General features: G+C 39.5%; 1 protein-coding gene across 2 annotated transcripts in view; it reads right to left on the reverse strand.

Annotated features, from left to right (window-relative positions):
* Nucleotides 1-20,246, reverse strand: part of ptprq (protein tyrosine phosphatase receptor type Q) — a 184,360-nt gene that overhangs the window by 25,604 nt on the left and 138,510 nt on the right. For both annotated transcript variants that reach the window (XM_063057759.1, XM_063057758.1), the window contains exons 46-50: nucleotides 16,030-16,188; nucleotides 13,935-14,154; nucleotides 10,170-10,243; nucleotides 6,291-6,390; nucleotides 5,763-5,891 (exon numbers count right to left, since the gene is read on the reverse strand). In XM_063057759.1, coding sequence (XP_062913829.1) covers nucleotides 5,763-5,891; nucleotides 6,291-6,390; nucleotides 10,170-10,243; nucleotides 13,935-14,154; nucleotides 16,030-16,188 — 682 coding nt within the window. The remainder of the gene's footprint in view (nucleotides 1-5,762; nucleotides 5,892-6,290; nucleotides 6,391-10,169; nucleotides 10,244-13,934; nucleotides 14,155-16,029; nucleotides 16,189-20,246) is intronic.

Raw genomic sequence — 20,246 nt, forward strand, 5'->3', positions numbered from 1 at the left:
AATTCTGGGATTTGCACTTTTTTTAGAAGAGCAATTGGTGTTTAACTTAAATAGTTAGTTAAACTTTATTTGTAACATTAAATAACTCATTAACCAGGTATTTGTAAGATTACAGTATTAAAACCTGTAAGAGTTCAATCATTAGTCACATTTTACTCTGTATTAAGTTTAAATGTTCTTTCCAATTCTTTTTAAATTCTCATTCTATTGAATATGAGATACTACTTTCAAATTACATTTCATGGAAGAGGACAAGAGAACATCATGAAGACATGCCAGGAAGATGCTCTCTAGAACAAGCCTCTAGATTCAAGAACTGTAGGCCAGGCACTGCAACTTAATAATAAAAGGATCTTGCCATAGCAAAAACTAAAATGCTGGAAGAAATGAGTGGATGAAGCAGCCTCTGTGGAGGCAAAGAGATAGTTAGTGCTTCAGGTCAAGGCACTGCATCAGTTCCTCCTGCAGTTTATTTTTCACTCCAGTTTCCAACATCTGCAGTACTTGGTGTCTATGGATAGAGTCATAGAATCATAGAAAAGTACAGAACAGAATCAGGCCCTTTGGCCTATCTAGTCCATGCTGAACCATTTAAACTGCCTAGTCCCATCAACCAGCACTGGGACCATAGCCCTTCATACTCCTACCACGTATCCAGCCGTTGAAGTCAAGCTCACATGCACCACTTGTGTTGAAAGCTCATTCCACACTCTCATGACCCTCTTAGTGAAGAAGTTTCCCCTCATGTTCCCCTTAAACTTTTCAGCTTTCACCTTTAACCCATGGTTTCTAGCTGTAGTCTCACCCAATCTCAGTGGAAGAAAAGTCTGTTTGCATTTACCCTATCTATACCCCTTGTAATTTTGTATAGTTCTTTCTGTAGTCTTCAATCTGTTGGAAGATTGTTACAAACTGCTAAAAGTGAAGTTGCTACCAACCTCTACTAATGGCACAACTTCTCTAAAACATACAAATTCACCTCCTTCCTCAACTTTTTGTCTACCTCCTTCAGACTGCTAAATGTGTAATTAGTTTCCCACTATCAAATATAATTAACATCAACCTGTTGCATTGTTGAGCAAAGGCAGTATACGCCTCATATCAATCGAATAGCACCAAAAGCATAACAAACAATTATTGCATGATTTTACAATCTGATGGATTTTCTATAGGCTTCTGTAAGTTTTTACAGCAATAAGATAGATGGTGTTTTAAAATCAAAGATCTAAAATATATTTTTACTTTAAACATAGCACTCAAGGTAAATCTTAAGGCACAAAATAATGTTGGAAATTCAATGATTGTTTAAAACTTTAAATAAAAGAATAGCATTTCTTGAAAAAGTTTCCTAAGGTCCCAGGTCCTTATCTTGCACAAAGTCTCTACCTAAAGGCTAAAACCCCTTTGGTATTACATTTTCATATGCACTGCCTGGACCCTTCTGAATGTGTGGTGCTTACAGCCATGGGTGCTAATTACATTGGTATGTTGGCTTTTACTAATGTTGCTTGAGTAGAACTTTGTCAATTCCTACAAAATGCATTTTATGTCCAAGACTTCATACCTTTGAGACAGGGGCAAAATAACCAATTGTAATCAATTACAATCAATTACCATGAACAAGGAAACTTTCCATTCTGTGTATCCAGCGAAGAATTGTATTCCCTAGGCTCAAGTAACAAATGGGAGTCATTTTAATCAGTTGTTGAACTCTGCAATTTTCAGCTCACAACAAAACAGACTTCAGAAACTTAGAAAGAACTGAGCAATTAGAATTGAGCAGTGATACTTGTAAACAAAATAAAGAACTATGTGGCTTAGGGTTAGCTTGCAGAACAATGTGTCAACGCTCTAAAGACGTGTTTTTTTTTCCAGCTTAAGATGTCACTGGTGAATCTCAGTGACTTCTGGCTGGTGGCTAACGAAACAAGGAAGACCACAGAATGCTTTGCTAATCACTCTATTTCTGGCAAATAATCATCACAAGCAATAGTCTGTACTGTATCTCCCTTTTGAACATGGAGGCAATCTGACGTGGCACAGCCGAAGCGAGGCGTGACAGCCTATTGGCTCCAAGACCGAGGAAGACCCAAGGTTCGAACGATTTAAGTGCCGGGCTGAATCAGAAAGGTCAGGTAGAGGCCGAATCAAGGTGGCTGGGTCCAGATCCCAGAGTGCATCGAAGCGAATGAATCCAATGTTTAGACGATGATTTGGGTACCGGGCCAGATTGAAAAGGTCAGGGTGTCGGGAGCTGAGGCAAGGGTTGGCTCACTGCTCGGCGACATCTACCCAGCTCCGTGCGCAATCTAGAAAGAGCCTGTGGACATATTCTCTTTGTGAACTTCAGTTCAGAACGCTATACATTAGTGTTTATTGCTTCATGTTTTGGTTTTTTTTATGGATTTTTCTGTTTCATGGCTGTCTGTTGGGAGACAAATCTCAAGGTTATATAATGTATACACACTTTGATGATAAATGTACTTTGAACTTTGGTAGCTTGGTTTTATTTGATTCTTAATGAAATATGGGATGATAAGGAACTGATAGGACATTGGCAGGGACACAAAACAGTTGACTCCTTGCCTGTGTTATGCCTTGTCAGGACAACAGCACTCTTAATAGACTGAATAGTTTACTTACTGGATGACATAAATCTCCTTGCGTCTAAAGAATAGCGAGGAATAACTGGGAGAAAGGAGCCATCAGAATGTTAGTTTAGAGGCAACCAGAATTTTGAACCTGAAAGCCAGTGTGCCAGGCATGCTGTCAGATTTTTATGTGTACAGTTAGAACAGTGGTTTGAAACATGCGGGTACTGTTGTCAGCAAGCCAATGAACTGAATGCTGCTTCCACACAAGCAAATCTTCAACACTGCACCAGCATGACATACACATTACCACACCAGATGTATGACATTCATGCTGCAGAACAGGGCCACTCTTTTACTGATTTAGTAATAGTTAATTTACAGAGCATTTACAGATGCAAATATGCACATAAACCTTTACGGAAAATTTAAGTTCATATTTTAAGTTTAAACTATTCAAAGTTGTAGGTAGTAGAACTCTATTATCTCAGGTAAACTCTAGTTGTATAACCTTGGAAACGCTGAATTGCCTCTCAAAGTCTGACCCTACGTCCCCGTCGTGAGAGGTGGGAACGGGTAAGGCCGGCCCACAGGTCCGTGGTGAAGCTGTAGAGGCCAATTCCCTGTACAGTGGATATAGTGGATTGCAAAAACATTGATGAACTCCAACCAGACCATCGACTTCGAATGGGGGGGGGGGGTGGTCAGGAGAGTATCGATGGCCTATGCTCCACTGGGAGCTAAGGGCCCAGGAAGAAGATTAAGAAACATTGAATTTTAGACAACACACATTAAAGTTGCTGGTGAATGCAGCAGGCCAGGCAGCATCTCTAGGAAGAGGTACAGTTGACCTTTCGGGCCAAGACCCTTCATCAGGACTAACTGAAGAAAGCTAGTAAGAGATTTGAAAGTGGGAGGGGGGGCGGAGATCCAAAATGATAGGAGAAGACAGGAGGGAGAGGGATGGAGCCAAGAGCTGGACAGGTGATTGGCAAAAGGGATATGAGAGGATCATGCGACAGGAGGCCTAGGGAAAAAGAAAAGGGGAGGGTGGAAGCCCAGAGGATGGGCAAGGGGTATAGTGAGATGGACAGAGGGAGAAAAAGGAGAGAGAGAAAAAGAATGTTTGTATATAAATAAATAACGGATGAGGTATGAGGGGGAGGTGGGGCATTAGGAAAATTTGAGAAGTCAATGTTCATGCCATCAGGTTGGAGGCTACCCAGACGGAATATAAGGTGTTGTTCCTCCAACCTGAGTGTGGCTTCATCTTTACAGTAGAGGAGGCTGTCGGTAGACATATCAGAATGGGAATGGGACATGGAATTAAAATGTGTGGCCACTGGGAGATCCTCCTTTCTCTGGCGGACAGAGCGTAGGTGTTCAGCGAATTTTGGATTTATTTTACTTCTTCTGCTTCAGCGTTTTCTCTGGCTTTATCGTGAATTAAATTGTAGAAGTACAAAGTACTTGATTCTATTAACTCTAATAAGTCTGCATTATATTTGCTGATTCAATATGGAAAGAAACTTCCCCAAATATGCATTTTAATTCTGACATTTTCAAATTCTATTCACAGGAAGATGAATGGCACCTGCATACATGGACAATTTGTGTCTGATCCATAATGTACAGGCTTACAAATGGACCTCCATTCTAAATGAAGTAGGCTTTTGAACTCCTTCAATGGATGGTGACAGGACTCACCATTGATGGCAGCCCAGTGATGAGAGTTCAATCCACCATGAGGGTGAATGAACAACACAAGCTGAACAACTATTTTCTGGATCATCTAGACCACACTGGGGAGTTTCATAAGAATAGGGATAGAATTTTAACAATGGCAAGATTTCAATGCATATTTGGAGCTGAAAAGATGATCTAAATTTATAATTCTGAATCCTAATCTTTGTAGGGGAAGAAGGCATGCACCTTCAGTGCTATGGGTGCAGGTATCAGCAAAAATTAAATCTTGATTTTGGGCTATCAGGAGACAGTCATCAGATATTCGATTTGTAAAACAATCAGGGGGAACATATCACCAGAAAAAGAATATCAGAAACACGTGCTTCAGTCTGGGCACCAGATTTTTGGCATGGTACCATGTATATTTCCTCCTCAACTTGGGTTTCCAAAAAAAAATCTGTATTAGAACGAATGCTTAAATGTTTAGGCCAATAAATTTGATTTTTACCATTCAGTCTCACCATATTAACTTATAGATTACTCTCACCATTAAAAACCATAAATATTTCAAATGTTGCATTCTCCAACATAATCTGTTAGGTACTAAATTCCTAATTATTTTAATATATATATTTTAAATTTTATTAAAATACAGAGTGGGATAGGCCCTTCTGGCCCTTTGAGCAATGTCACCCAGCAATCCCCCCGATTTAATCCTAGCCTAAGCATGGGACAATTTACAATGACCAATTAACCTACCAACTAGTACGTCTTTGGACTGTGGGAGGAAACTGGAGACATGGAGGAAACCCACATGGTCACTGGGAGAATGTACGAACTCCATATAGGCAGTGGTGGGAATTGAACGAAGTATTGTGCTAACCACTGTACTACCATGATTTTGATCACTGTTTTCAATGAAAACATGTAACCCAAATGTTCTATTCAACTTAACAAACTGTATGATACTCAGTTTCAATTTTATTTTATTTATCTGAATTCTTCCTTGTAGAATTAAGGAACTTATAAAGAAAATCACATTTAATAAGTAAATTATAATCTCAATTTTAGGTCAGGGCACAGAAAGAAGATAATGGCACAAGTTGTTACACGTTGAGGTACACTCTGAAACTCACACTTTTCAGATTAAGCTTGGAAAAATTATATTTTTGACCAATTAAGACTTAGATCGATTCAAGAATGAGGCATAAGCATCATGTTAAATCAATTATTAAAACAATGTTATATATCCATTCAAATCTAGGGACATCCCATTTTTAAGCAGAAACAATATTTTGCTGGGTTGCTTCATGCTCAAGGAAGTCCTTCATCTGTTTTTGGTGTGAAGTGGCTGAAAGATGAGATTTTGCCTTCTGAAAAGGAATTGAGTGACCTCGGTAAATATCAGCACTGCAAACACTTCCAAACGAGCACTGGTCAGAATAGGGTCAGGACCCTTTGGTTACTTGCACATCTGAAGCTCACCGAGTCAGCTTCTCCTCCTTTAGCTCTAGGTCTGTCACTGCAATCATCTGGTCCAGTTTGAATTTAGTGTCAATAATTTCTGCATCCCTTGGAGAGTATGTGCCACCTTCCTTCTGCTTCTGTCTTATTCTGTTTATGGATTACCAACACAAGCAATAAAGAACACAGACATGGAAGATTATTAAATACAGCAAACAATTCTTTTGTCTTCAAGGAGACACAAACTGGAAGAAATTTGCACTCCAATACAAATTAAATTCTGACAAAACGATGTAAAAATACTGAGGACATTTCCTTGCCTAAAAGAAACTTGGAGCAAGATTGAGAGCTGGAGTATTTTCAAGCTTCTTATATATTTTGAAGCAATAGTACAAATTAACATAGAGAAATTCTGTGACTAATTAAATAGTATCCCTAAATTAATAGCAGTATTTTGATTAACAATACACTGAAGTTGTCAGAATAATTCCAGTGTAAGTTAGTTTTATTGAAATAAGTTTGAGCATCTATAAGATTTATCCATCCTACCTTGCAATAACATACCCAACAATCACAAGGAGGATGATGGAAAGCACACACAAAGTCACTGCAAGTACTATTTCAATCGTTCTTCCCGACAAACCTTCAGCTGCAAAATCAAGAACACGTTAGAAAAATACTTAATGTTTCTAATTACAATTATCCAACAGTACTGCTTCTTTATACTACAGTTCCACTAATAGCCTTATTACTTATAATTGCACCTTATTTATATAGAATAATGAGTTATACTTTGAAGACTAGTATCACATCTGATTTTTTTCAAAACTGGAAATACATTTTGTCTTTAAAAGATAATAATCTGCCAAACAATGTTTCAGACATCTTCCTGGAGTAGATGAGTAATATTCCGAATGAGAAACATATTTGCTTTCTAGAAGTAAAGCTTGGATTTTGTAAATCCCACTGATTTCCTAGGAATGCTGTTGGGTTGGTATTCTTGCCATTAGTCGATAGGATAGAGGTTGTTAACTGTCAAGTTCTCCAAGGAAGTGGAATAAACTCTAGGGCTCAAAATGCTCACTTCAGGCATTTGTCCAGCAGAGAAAGTGTAAATGATATACTTTCACAGATCTCAAGATCTCATTAAATTTTCTGGTAGATACAAGTACAGTGAATTTCCTCATTAATGAAGTGATAAAGAATGCATTTGCTTAGATAGGAATCAAAATCACGTAAATTTAAACCATAATTTAGGAAGTGAAATGTAATCCTAGTTCAGGAGAAAATCCTGGTGAAAGATTTATGGAAAGTGTACACTTTTATAGCATATTGTAACATAGCTGCTAAAATCAGCTAACTTTTTAAAAATCATTAAAGTCCTTGAAGAGTAAAACAAATGAACCAACAAAATCAAAGAACTGCAGAAAATAATTGGAAGCAAAATTAGGAAAACACAGGACTCTTGTTTCACCATCATTAGTTGCTTTGAACTGCATGAAGCAACAAAGCTTTGTTTATACAGGTTCATTAAACTCAGTGAAATCTGTGTCCTGTATAAACAATTTAACCATTTCATAACCCGATTCTTGTGATACAACCTATCTTCCTAATGATTAAGATTTTAAAAAATCAGAATAAATGATTAATTAACACTCTAGTACAAAATCTGGTAGCTATAGTTAATAGTTTTATACATCAATATTCCCACTGAAGAAGTAATACTGAAAATGCTGTGGAATTAATTCTGTAATAAATAAAGATTACAAACTAGGTTAGTAGGACAATAATATTTGTCAGTTTTACTCTAACAATTACACGGACATTATTTTCTATGTTTTACAGTAACTAGTGAAAAGTTTGTTGTGCTCGAAGTTCTCCAATATATACCAAAGTAATCAAAATTAAAGTGCTTTCTTAGTAGCGTTGCAGGGTTTTGGCTTGCAGAACCCAGAATATCACTCAGATTGGTATGCACTATCAAAACCAATGCCTTTCCATTTAGTTTAGTAATCTCTGCTATAATATGAACACACTTTCAAGGACTCGTCATCTCATGTTCTCAAGATTTAATGCTTATTTATTATTTATTTTTATTGTATTTGCACAGTTTGTTGTCTTCTGCACTGTGGTCAAACCCTAGCTAGGTGGTCTTTCATAGATTCTGTTATGATTATTATTCTACAGATTTATTAAGTATGCCCACAATAAAATGAATCTCAGGGTTGTATATAATGGCATATATGTATGATAATAAAATTTCCTTTGAACTTTGAATATACAATTGTTTTGATATAGGGTTTTGACCAGCTGAGTTTCTTAAGCAGTTGTTTGTCAAAATGATTTTTAATTCCTGGGCCTAGCATTGATTCTTAAATTTACAATTTTCACATAGCTCTTAAGTTCCAAAGTTGATCTCATAAACAGAACAGTGGATATTCCTCTTGGTATTAACATAATGCAATCAGTTTTTAAATCTCTCAGGCCAACATTGAAATTTCAATGAATGTTGTTATCAGCACTGTAAATGAAGATTAATAGCAGTTTTCAGCACTGCATGGACAAAAATGAATTGTATATTGTGGCAAATTTTAAAATGGTAATCCTCTTGTCATATCTCCATGTTTCTGTAGATTGATGAGGATTGAGCATGGGGAGATTTACAAACCGTTGGAGCCTAAAAACTACTGTGAAAATGGTAAAATACATTGACTGCAAATGACATGAGGGCCATTTAATGTTATAGCACAATTTTAGGCACAATTGTATGATAATTAGAGTGTATGAAACACAAGCATGAGCAGACTTCTCACTAAGATACTTGGTGATTTTTGTCTTCTGTTATTTTCCTGTACTAACTCCATATTCCACAATTTCCTTTGTGTTCAAAAATATATTGATCTCTGATTTGATATACTCAGAGAATGAGTTTCCACACCAGTCTTGGGTGGAAAATCCCAAAAATTCACGACCCACTGTGTGCATCAGTTTTTTCAATTAATCCTGAATGGCAGAAACCTTATTCTGATTGCTGCTATCAGACATCCCAGTCAAGGAAAAAGGAAACAGTACCCCTATATTTATCCTTTCAAACTCTGCAAGAATTGCAAGAAGTTCGAACGTAAGGTCTGAGGTCAATTGTAAAAGTTGATTGGTATATATTGTGACGACAAACCAAGTTATCAGAAGATTGATGCTGATGAGAGAGATAAGGGAGACAATGGAGAAACATTCAAAATGCTAATAAGAGAGAAGAGAGAGATTAACGAGAAAGAAACACATTTCAGAATATTGACAGACTGGTTGTTTTGAACCTGAACTGTCTGAAGTTAGATAGACAGGCGATACCCCAGCAGGGGTATAAAAAGAACAGGTTCGCTAAGGCACGACACACCACGAGATCATGAGATAATGAGACCCTGGCAGAGCAGTGTGCCCCCACAAGTTGGTGAGAGTTTGGAGGTCTGGTCGCGGGAACCAACCATAGACTGACAGGGTGAAAAGGTACGATTGGCGGGAACCTGGTGTGTGTGTCCACCCTTGCCTGGGTGTCGGGTTCACCGCGGAAGAACGGTCATATCCGGAACGGAGGGGTCACAGTCTGTGACCACAGAAGGCATTAAAAGGGTTCGCCCGAAAGCTAACTGCGAAGAACATCAAAGGTCTGTCTGAATCAGATTTGCATATTCTCTCTCTCTCTCTCTCCAATGGCACAACAGCGATTACTGCGAATTGTACTAAGCTGAACTGAACTCTGCGTCACTTGAGACTGATCATTTTACCCCTAGACTGCGATAGAGCTTGATTGATTCCTATTACCCTAGTTCTGTTTACATGTGTGTTTTATCATTGCTAACCTGCTGCATTTATATCCTTACGATTAGAGTACTGTGTTACTTATTTCTTTAATATAACTTTATTAGCTTCTGTTAAACCAGACTCCAGCTAAGTGGTCCATTTCTGCTGGTTTGGCAACCCAGTTACGGGGTACGTAACTATATATATATATATATATAGTGTAAAGTGCAACTCTGATTTGACCACCTCTGTATGTGTGATATGTCTAGATATAAATGATGCTGTGGCAGCAATTGATGTGCAGAGCATGTTCGATATTTTGTTTACTAGAGAAGTAGACCTGGAATGTATGATCAGAAATCAGCAGAAACCAGAATGTAGATCATAATGGATGGAAACAGGACCTCTCACTCTAAAGGTGATGAACAGAACAGGCATAGGTTATTGAGGTGGCACCATTTTAGCACAAGCGTTAAAGCACTATATTTATGTTCTAGCAACTGAATTTAAGATCGACACCTTTCATCATCTCCAATGACCAACACTAAATACTTTCACCATCGTAAATGAAGTATTCAAATATACACAATAATACTGCTGGAAAAGAGAAAGCTATTTTGCATGAATTACCTAGCGTTTTGACTGGATCAGAGTAATCAGAATCTGTAAATTGGTCTTGAAAGTTTGTTGCCCGAAATTTGAATCTAAGAAAAATGACAAAATTATGATAAATAAAGTTGAGTGGGAAACAACATTTTAGTCTTTTCCTCACACAATTGTAAAAAAAATGGATATGATACTCTCACATATGAATGATATTAGTCTACTCCAAAAGCAAGCCTGAACGTCTTATAGCTATAGGTATACAGATATTTATTTTGAGATACACTGCAGAGCAGGCTTTTCCAGCCCATCAAGCTGCACTGTCCAGCAACTCACCTAACACACTCAAATTGATCTCTGAATTCTAATGCCTCTAGCGGTGATAGCATTGTGAACCCTGATATCAGAACATTAGACTCCTGTGATCCAAACTAACTCATCATGTCTGTTTTGGCTCAATGGCACCACTATGCACTGAGGTTGAGGCTTTCTGTTCCAGGACATCACAGATGTCCTGCGTTTTCAAAGGGCAGGTTTTCCCTTTTTCCACCATTGGTGCTGCCCTCACCCACATCTCCTCCTTTTCCCAGATATCTGCACTTACCCCATATTCTCACTGCCTTAGCAGGGCTAGAGTTCTGCTTGTCCTCACCTACCACTCCACGAACCTCCACATCCAACAAGTCCTTCTCTGTGACTTGAGCCATCTTCAGCGGGATCTAACCACGAAACACATCTTTACTTTCCTTCTCTTCCACTCTCTGCTTTCCACAGGGATCACTCCCTCTGTGATTCCCTTGTCCATTCATTCCTCCTCACTAATCTCCAACCTGGCACTTATCCCACAAATGGCAGAAGTACTACGCATGCTCATTCTCTTCTTCCCACACCTCCATTCTAGTCCCCAAATGGTTCTTCAGGCTGAGGTAAGATTTCACCTGCAAATCTGTTGGAATTATCTATTGTATCTGATGTCTACAATGTGGCCTCTACTACAGTGGTGAGACTCAATGTAGACTGGGGGCATCATTTTGTCAACCACGTCAGTTCCATCTGGAAAAAGTTGCATTTCCTGGAGGCCAACCATTTAAATTTCTCTCCCCATTCCCATTCTGACATTTCAGTCCTTTGCCTCCTCTTCTGCTACTATGAGGCCACTCTCAGGTTGGAGAAGCAACCGCTCATATTCCATATAGGTAGCCTCTAATCTGGTGCAGGAACATCGATTTCTCCAATTATTCCCCCTCCTTATTCCCTTTTCTTCAATTTCCCCACTCTGGCCTCTTACCTCTTCTCCTCACCTGCCTATCACCTCCCCCAGTTCCTCTCCTCCTTCCCTTTCTCCTATGGTCCACTCTCCTTTCCTATGAGATTCGTTCTTCTCTACCTCTTTGCCTTTTCCACTCATCACCTCCCAGCTTCCTTCTTCATCACCCCTCCCCCACCCATCTGGCTTCACAACACTTTTTAGCTTGTCCTCCTCCCCTACCCCACCTAATTCCCCCTTCCTTTTCAGTCCTGAAGAAGGGTCTCAGTCCTAAACGTCGACTGTTCATTAATTTCCATAGGTGCTGCCTAGCATTTTGTGCATGTTGTTCTGGATTTCCAGCATCTGCAGGGTCGCTTGTGTTGATCAAAATATTAAGTTTAATGCATGATGTAGTTGATTTCATTCATTTATTTTATCATGGTGTGCAGAGGGTTAATAGTTAGGTAAATTTATGGAATATGGCCCATCTTGTCTTTGTATACTACCGCTTGAGAACTGATGTTACAGCTGTAATACTTAAAGAATTGTTTTGCATGATCTTCATGGCTAGCTGACAAAACTTAAAATTCCTGCTGTATCTCAGTACATGTGACAATAATAACACGATACCAATACCAGTTCCCAACAATGCGATTTCCAAGATATTTGACTTATTCTCAGCTGTGGATGACACCTTACATAGTTGACAAGGCTCCTGACCAAGTCCAGTCCATTCCCTGAATTCTGCTCTCACTACTTTTCCCCATTCCTAGAACCAGAGTAGGATATGGCTGTAAGCAGCACTGGGGCCCTGCATGGACTGTATTGGTTCCCTTCCTGTATAACCTGTTTACCTTGGACTTCAGATACAACACTGACTCATGTCAGCTGCAGAAATTCTCTGATGACTCAGCAATAGTTGGATGTATAAAGGGAGGATGGGAGGATGGAGGATGTATACAGGGCCCTGGTGGAAGACTTTGTCAGAGTGTCCAAGTTGAATCATCTGCAGCTCAACATGAATAAAACAAAGGAGATGGTGATGGACTTTAGGAAGACTAAGCCAGCACTGCTCCCTGTTACTATTGATGGTGAGGACTTACAAATATCTGGGGGTGCAACTGGACAGACTTGAGTGGAGCACCAGCACAGAGGCTGTGCACAAGAAGAGCCAGGGTCACCTCTACTTCCTGAGGAAACTGAGGTCCTTTGGAGTATTTTACAGGCTTCTCCTTTACATGTTCTACCAGTCTGTTGTCACCAGTACAATCTTCTATGCAGTGGTGCGCTGGAGCAATGCCTTCAACATGGGTGATGCCAACAGATTCAATCAACCGATTAGAAAGGCTGGCTCTGTTATAGGACTCAAACTGGACACACTGGAGACTGTGATTGAACAAAGGACCCTATGAAAAATCCTGGCAATTCTGGACAATGTTTCTCTTTCTCTGCATGCCACCTTGGCTGAACAGAAGAGCACTTTTAGTAACTGCGCTGCTCCAAAGAGCACTATATGAGGCTATTCTTACCCTGGGCCATTGGGCTCTATAATCAGTCAATCTATAGCCGGGGAAGTGATGACCTCTCCTGTTGACTGTTTGAGGTAACTTATTTTTTACTCTTTCTTATTTCTCTTGTAATATTTGTATATCTGTGCACTTGTAATGCGACTTTGACACTGTAATTTCCTTTGGGATCAATAACGTATCTATCTACCTATCTATCCTCCTTGTCCTCATTTTATTTGCCATTGGCGTTCTTGTTCCCTAATTCTGTTCTCTGACTTCTTACACTTCCAAATGAATACCACGCTCAGATGCCTCTGTACTCTCACACACTTCAGCAGTCCCAAAGGACCACTCACTCCAGATTTCAATTCACCCTTCCATTTTGACAAAACCTTCCAATGCAAAACTTCCTTTTACACTTCCCTCCCAATTGTCCAGCACCTAGGGCCCAGGGCCTAAATACTCTTTCTAATATCAAGCAGTGATTTAACCATATGTCCTTTTAGTTTAGTATATTGCATTCACAATGTAGTCTCCTATACAATAAGGAGTTCTATTGCAGACTGGGTGATCACCTTCTGTAACATCAGAATCGGGCTTAAAATCGTCGGCATATGTCGTGAAACTTGTTGTATTGGTGGCAGCAGTTCATGCACATGGGTAATGCAAAAATAAAAATAAAAATAAAAATAAAAAGTAGTGAGGTAGTGCTCATGGGTTCACTGCCCATTCAGTCTCCATTCAGTCCATAAGTATGTATGGTCAGTTTTATTGTCCATGGCACCTTGTTTCCTAATGCTGGGGTAATTTGTAGAAAAGTGGAATGCTTGCTGTCCTGGACCCACATACATTTCCTGCTTTCCTCATCACACACACCCGACTATCCCCAAACATACTTTTCCCCTGATGTATGGACATAGCACTGTTTCAGAGTACCCTTTCATGTGGCAGTTCCAAAATTCTACTCGTTTCTAAATGATTGCTGCATTTATTCTGCTGAGAATTATGTTGCAATATATCAAAAATTTTACTTACAGGTATTCTTTATCACTCTTTAGAGGGCCATTGCAAATTTGTTTTACGTTGTGCTGACATGAATTTTCAGCTCCAATGGTGTACGTCTCTTCACTAGCACTTCGTCTCTGTGTGTTTGTCCTGCTGCATGGAGGGTTTGTAAAGCCTTCATTTGCAAAGTATGGCATTGGCTTCTTTACGTAAGCATCATACCAAGTAGAAATATTTTTATCATTCATAGCTGTTAAGAAATTAACCAATATTAATGCAAAATAAAAACTGTGAAATGAAACATTTTCAAAACCTGTACGCCAAAAATTCCAGCTCTTGGTGTGATCTTGGTTCTGGTGATAAAGAATAAATCTATAGGAGGTCTTGAAAGTTTGATATTTTTCTTCCTTCTCCTGTTTAAATTCATAATGCATGTTTTCCTTGTGGTTGGCTCAGAGGCCTAGATTACTGCTCATTTTCTTTCTTGATTTTTCCCTCCTTTCTCAGCTTTTGTAGTGGAGACAGATTGACAAAGGACCTTCTTTCTTTCAGATGTTTCGTCTGAGGCCCACCCCTTTGAATGTTTCAGTGAAGTATCAGCAGAGCTTGGCTTTCAGTGTATATAAATGCAAGTGTCATCTGAAGACTGTAAGCAAATGATTATGCCCATTACAACAGAGGGCCAAATAGAGGTGAGATGCAGTGGCACATAAGAAGACTGTGAAGAGCACTGGGGTGATGAAAAGGGACTTCCTTGACTCTCTCTGCAGTGGGATTGAGTCTATGGCGAGCAGAATTTTCTCTGGTCTTTTACAGGGGGAAGTCATACTCCAAATCAGGAATTCCATGCAACAGAATTCTGATATCTTCATGATTTCTATATCATTAAGCCTCACATTTATATTCCAACTCAGAAACACATAGGAAGATCGAAAAGAGGATTTTGGTGATGTAATGCCTTGTTTGACACCAGTTAGATTAGATCTATGATGTACCCTTTAGATTAGGGTCATAGTTTGCATAGTTTGCAGATGTAGAAAGATGTAGAAATTTCTTAGAAAGCCAAATTTCAGAAGGCTGTTGCAAGACCCTTTTTCTTTGACAAAGCTGAAGGCTTTAGTGAAGCCAAAACAACTCTGTACGGAGGTTGATGCTTGTTACAGTTTCCTTGAATGTTTTGCACAGTGAAGATCATACTTCTTTATATTTCCTGATGAGTGGAATGTGGATTCTGACTCAAGAAAGATCTCTATGGCCACTGGTAGGAGCCAGTTGAGGAGAATCATTAAAATGACTTACCCTAAGGCAGACAGGAGGGAGATCTACTTTTGTTATCATCATCATCATCGGGTGCCGTGCCCAGTTTGAACTTTGACTGCCATGGCACACACACTCCTGGTTCGGGTCAAGTGGATCAATTCATTGGTATTCATTTCCAGTTCCCTGGCTGCTGTCTTCATAATCAATTGTCTTCGTCTTCCTCTTGCTTTCTTCCCTTCAATCTTTCCCATAATTACCATACATTCTAACTCATCTTCCTAATCACGTCTTTCGTTATAATCACTTTCATTATAGTATTTAGATAATCTCGTCATTGAAGATGGTCATAATTATCAGCTATGTAAATAATGTGGCCTTCTCACAAGGCCTTAGTATGAGTGTATAGAATATTATATTTGCATACAATACAGAAATAAATAAAGATCTACTTGTTGTATAAATGCACATTCCTGAGAAGATCATCGCAACAAAATCCACCCTGGAAGATGGATTGTATAGGTTTGCCAATATTCTGCAGATATCGGTTTTTTCAACAAATTATTTAAGCTGCTAATTCGATATACAATCGGAATGTAACTTTACCTTGCATTGGTTCTCTTTCCTGTAGTTCACTAAGTTGAAGGAGTGGCAAAAAAAGGGAATATTTTGAGTATTCAATTTTAATACTTCACTGTACATAATTTTTCATTGGAAGTTTTTGATCTGGAAATCAACTATTTTTATTGATTATGACGGACTTCCTACTGGGTCACTTTCACGGATTTGATCAAACCTCATCATGGCAGTCTGGTTCATTTTGTCAATGTATTTATATTTAATTTCTTAGAAAAGAATAATAAATTACCTCTTATTTCAGTCACGATTACTTGGATTTTCTTGATAGACCCATGTTGATCAGTGAAGTAGCACACAGGCATTCTGATTGTAATTGTTGTGGAAGTTGCTTTAAATATTCCATTTTTATCTAAAGCTGGAACTGGTTTGAGCTTAGGTTTAGGTGGAGCTGTAGAGGAAAAAAAGGCATAATCAAGGATCAATTTTATTCACTATATTCATTTACATTTGCTGGGTTGGTGTGACAAACAACAAAAGCAATATTCAAAATTACAATGAATGAAGACTTATATACAAATAAACATAAAATGGAAGCTTTGAACATTATCCTTCTGGATAAATTCGAAGACTATTACAATCAATATTAAGTTCAGTAATACAACCTAATAACTGCATAAGTTATATTATTTGTACCATATACACTATTGTGCAAAAGTCAGGCACATATATACAGCTAGGGTGCCTAAGGCTTTAGCACAGTACTGTAGTAATTTTATGTATTGTACTGTACTGCTGCCACAAAAAAAAACAAATTTCATGACATACGTTAGTGACGATAAACCTGATTCTGATCTGGGTCTCTATTGTGGACTGAGAGTGAGAAGGGGGCAGGGAGAGGGGAAGCATGGTTGGGAAAAGGGGAAAAGAGAGGGGAGGGAGCGGGAAGCATCATTCTTTAATGATCAATAAACCAACCCTTTGGAATCAAACGACCTTGCCCGGTGTCTCAGGGCTGGGTGTGCCTGCATCTTGCCCTGGGATTCCTCCTCTGTCATCTGTCTCACACCTCTCCCACGGTGCTCTAACCTTACCATTCCCAATATCCTTTGCTCCTGCCAGATTTACCAACTCGATCTCTGCTCCATGTTGATAAATACATTACTGTGCAAAAACCTTAGGCACCCTAGTTATACATATGTGCCTAAGACATTTGCACAGTACTGTACTGTTTATGTAATGTATTTACATAATTACATGTAATTATTACATAAGAATTTTTACCTCCTAACACCACTTGAGTAATATTCTAGCTTCAAAACCCTCTACTTTCATAGACCGCATGATGAGATGTTTGCCCTAGAGCTGAAATGAATACTTCCTCCTGTATTCACCAAGGGGAAGGTTGTTACAGATAGAGAGTAAATGGAGAGATATGTTGATTTTCTGGAACAGGTTGGTATTGAGAAGGTGAAGCTGATGGATATCACAGAACACGAAAGAGTTGGTATCCCAGGGTGTTATGGGAAACAAGAGAGAAGACAATTGTGGCTTTTATAGAGATGCTTGCATCTTTGTTACCCATAGGTGAATCCCAGATGACTAGAGGATAGCTCATGTTGTTCCTTTATCTGAGGGTAAGCGAAGTAAAGTTTACCCTTAAAGGAAGGACAGACGAGTAGGCTGATGGACCAGATATTGGTGCTAGGTAACTTCTTGGAAAATTCTTAGGAATTAGATTTATCTACATTTGGACAGGCAAGTGTTTGTCATCAGCATAGCTTTGTGTGAAGGAAATCATGTCTCAATAATCTGATTGAGTTTTTGAGAATTTAGCTGAGAATTTTGATGAAGGCAGGGTGGTAAACATTAAATTTAACTCAGTAAATAGTCAAATATTGTTTTGTGATCAGAAGCAGACATTGTTGTTAGAAGGATGTTTTTCTGGCTGGAAGTTTGGAATCACTGATGTACCACAGGGATCTGCACTGGGACCTTTATTGCTTCAGATATATATTAAGAACTTGGAAGTCAGTGCAGTCAGTAAGACTGGTGCATTTGAAGATGAGGATGAAAATTGGTTGGATTATGGATAGTGAGGAAGATTGTCTAAGGCTACAACAGGATATTAGTAAGATGGAAGTTTGGGTGAAGGAATAAAATACATTACCTTATCTTTCCCAGAATGGACAGTATACAGTTAGGGCTTTACGGAATGTTGATGAACAGGGAATCCATGGGGTTTAAGTTCATAGTTCCCTGAAAGTGGCAACAGAGGTGAATAGGGTGTGAAGAGGTACATGGCAAGTTTGATTTAACAATCGTCTGTAATTGTACTGGAATAGCTGGGCTAGAAGCAGAGTTAGTCGTGGAGCGTAGGTCTTAATTCAACTGAGGTGTTAAATGTTCTCATTGCCTCGTTGCACCTCATGCTCACAGTTGTTTGTTGATGATATGTGGAGTGAATCCAACTGACTTGAGGGTAACACAATTGACACTGGAGAAGGTTCAGAGGAAGTTCACAAAAATGATTCCAGAATTGAATGGCTTGTCATATGAAGAGCTCTGGGCCTGTATACACTAGAATTCAGAAGAATGAGGGGTGACCTCACTGAAACCTATTGAATGGTGAAAGGCCTTGATAGAGTGGATGTGGAGAGGACGTTTCCTGTGGTGGGGGAGTCTAAGACCGGAGGACACAGCCTCAGAATAGAGGGGCATCCTTTTAGAACAGAGATGAGGAGGAATTTCTTTGGTCAGAGAGTGGAATTCTTTGCCACAGGCAGCTGTGGAGGCCAAGTCTTTATGTATATTTAAGGCACAGATAGGTTTATAAGTTCTTGATTGGTCAGGACATGAAGGGATACGGGGAAAACGCAGGAGATTGGGGCTGAGAGGAAAATTGGATAAGCCATGATGAAGTGGTGGAGCAGTCTCGATGGGCCAAATAGCCTAACTCTGCTCCTGTATCTTATGGTCTTAATGTCACTTACTTCTCAATAACCCACTAAGTAATTCCAAGTCTAGTTTTTGCCAGAATGACTTGGTTCCGGGCCTTATTAAGGCCATCAAAGTGGCCAAAGCTGGTGTCAAGGAACTCTGGTAAATAGGCATCATAGGAGCAACACTTCAGTAGTTAGAGTCATACACTGCACAAAGGAAGGTGTTTGTGACTGTCAGATGTCTAATGCCAGAATGTCACTGCAGCAGATCCTTAGGGGAGTGACTGAAGAGTAGCCATCTTCAATTGGTTCATCAGTGACCGCCCCTGCATATCAGAGATGGGGTGGTTTGTTGATGATTATACATTGTCAAACATGCGGGGCAGTATGGTAGCACAGTAGTTAGTGTAACACTATTACAGTACCAGTGATGTTGCGATCATGATCGGCAGTTCAATTCCCACCTCTGTCTGCAAGCAGTTTGTATTTTCTCTTCAGAACTCCGTGGGTTTCGTCCGGGTGCTCCAGCTTCCTCCCACGTTCCAACGATGTACAGGTTAGGATTAGCAAATGCAGGCACGGTATGCTGGCACGGGAAAATAGTGCCCCTTGTGCACTGTCTTCAGCACATCCTTGGACTGTGGTGGTTGTTGAGCAGACGACGCATTTTACTGCGTGTTTCAATGATTTGATGTACATGTGACAAATAAAGCTCATCTTTTATCTTCATAATTCTATTCACAACTCCTCGGTGAATTAGGTAATCCTCAAGTGCATGCAGCAGGAGTTGGACAACATTCAAGCAAGGGCTGGCAAATCACAAATAGTTCTTATACCATCATAGTCAATGACCATCTCTAATGAGAAAGAGTTGAAGCACATACTCTTGGCATTCAACCAGTCCCCCAGCACCAACATTCTGGGTGGGAGTCACCATTGGCCAAAATCTCAACTGGACCAGCCTCATACATACTATAGCTTCAAGAACAGGTCAATGGCAGCAGCAACGTCTCAACTTTTTATCCACCAATATTATTTCATCACCTACAAGGAACAGTCAAAAAGATAATAAGAATACTATCCATCTGTCTGGGTGAGTGAAGCTTCAATGACACTCTAGAAGCATGTCACTGGCCAAGACCAAAGTGGATAGCATTCCAGCACAGTGGGTGTGATGGTTGCCTCCAATGAAATGCACACATTTATTTAGGCCAACCTCAACTTGGGGTGGCATGGTTGCACACGGTAATGGTTAGCACAAAGCTTTACATTAACAGGTGATCCGAGTTCAATTCCCACTCCTGTGAGGAGTTTGCTCGTTCTCCCCATGACCACGTGGGTTTCCTCTGGGTGCTCTGGTTTCCTCCCACAGTCTAAGGACATACTGGTTGGCAGGTTAATTGGTCATTGTAAATTGCCCCACGATTAGGCTAGGATTATATCAGGGGGTTGCTGGGCAGTGTGAGTTGAAGGGCCAGGAGGACCTATTCCATGCTGTATCTCAATCAATCAATAAATAAAGAATTTTTTTTAAAAAGTACCTTCCAAACCCATGATCTCTACTGCC

This window comes from Mobula hypostoma, chromosome 9 (assembly GCF_963921235.1).
Source record: "Mobula hypostoma chromosome 9, sMobHyp1.1, whole genome shotgun sequence".
In the NCBI taxonomy this organism is placed as follows: Eukaryota; Metazoa; Chordata; class Chondrichthyes; order Myliobatiformes; family Myliobatidae; genus Mobula; species Mobula hypostoma.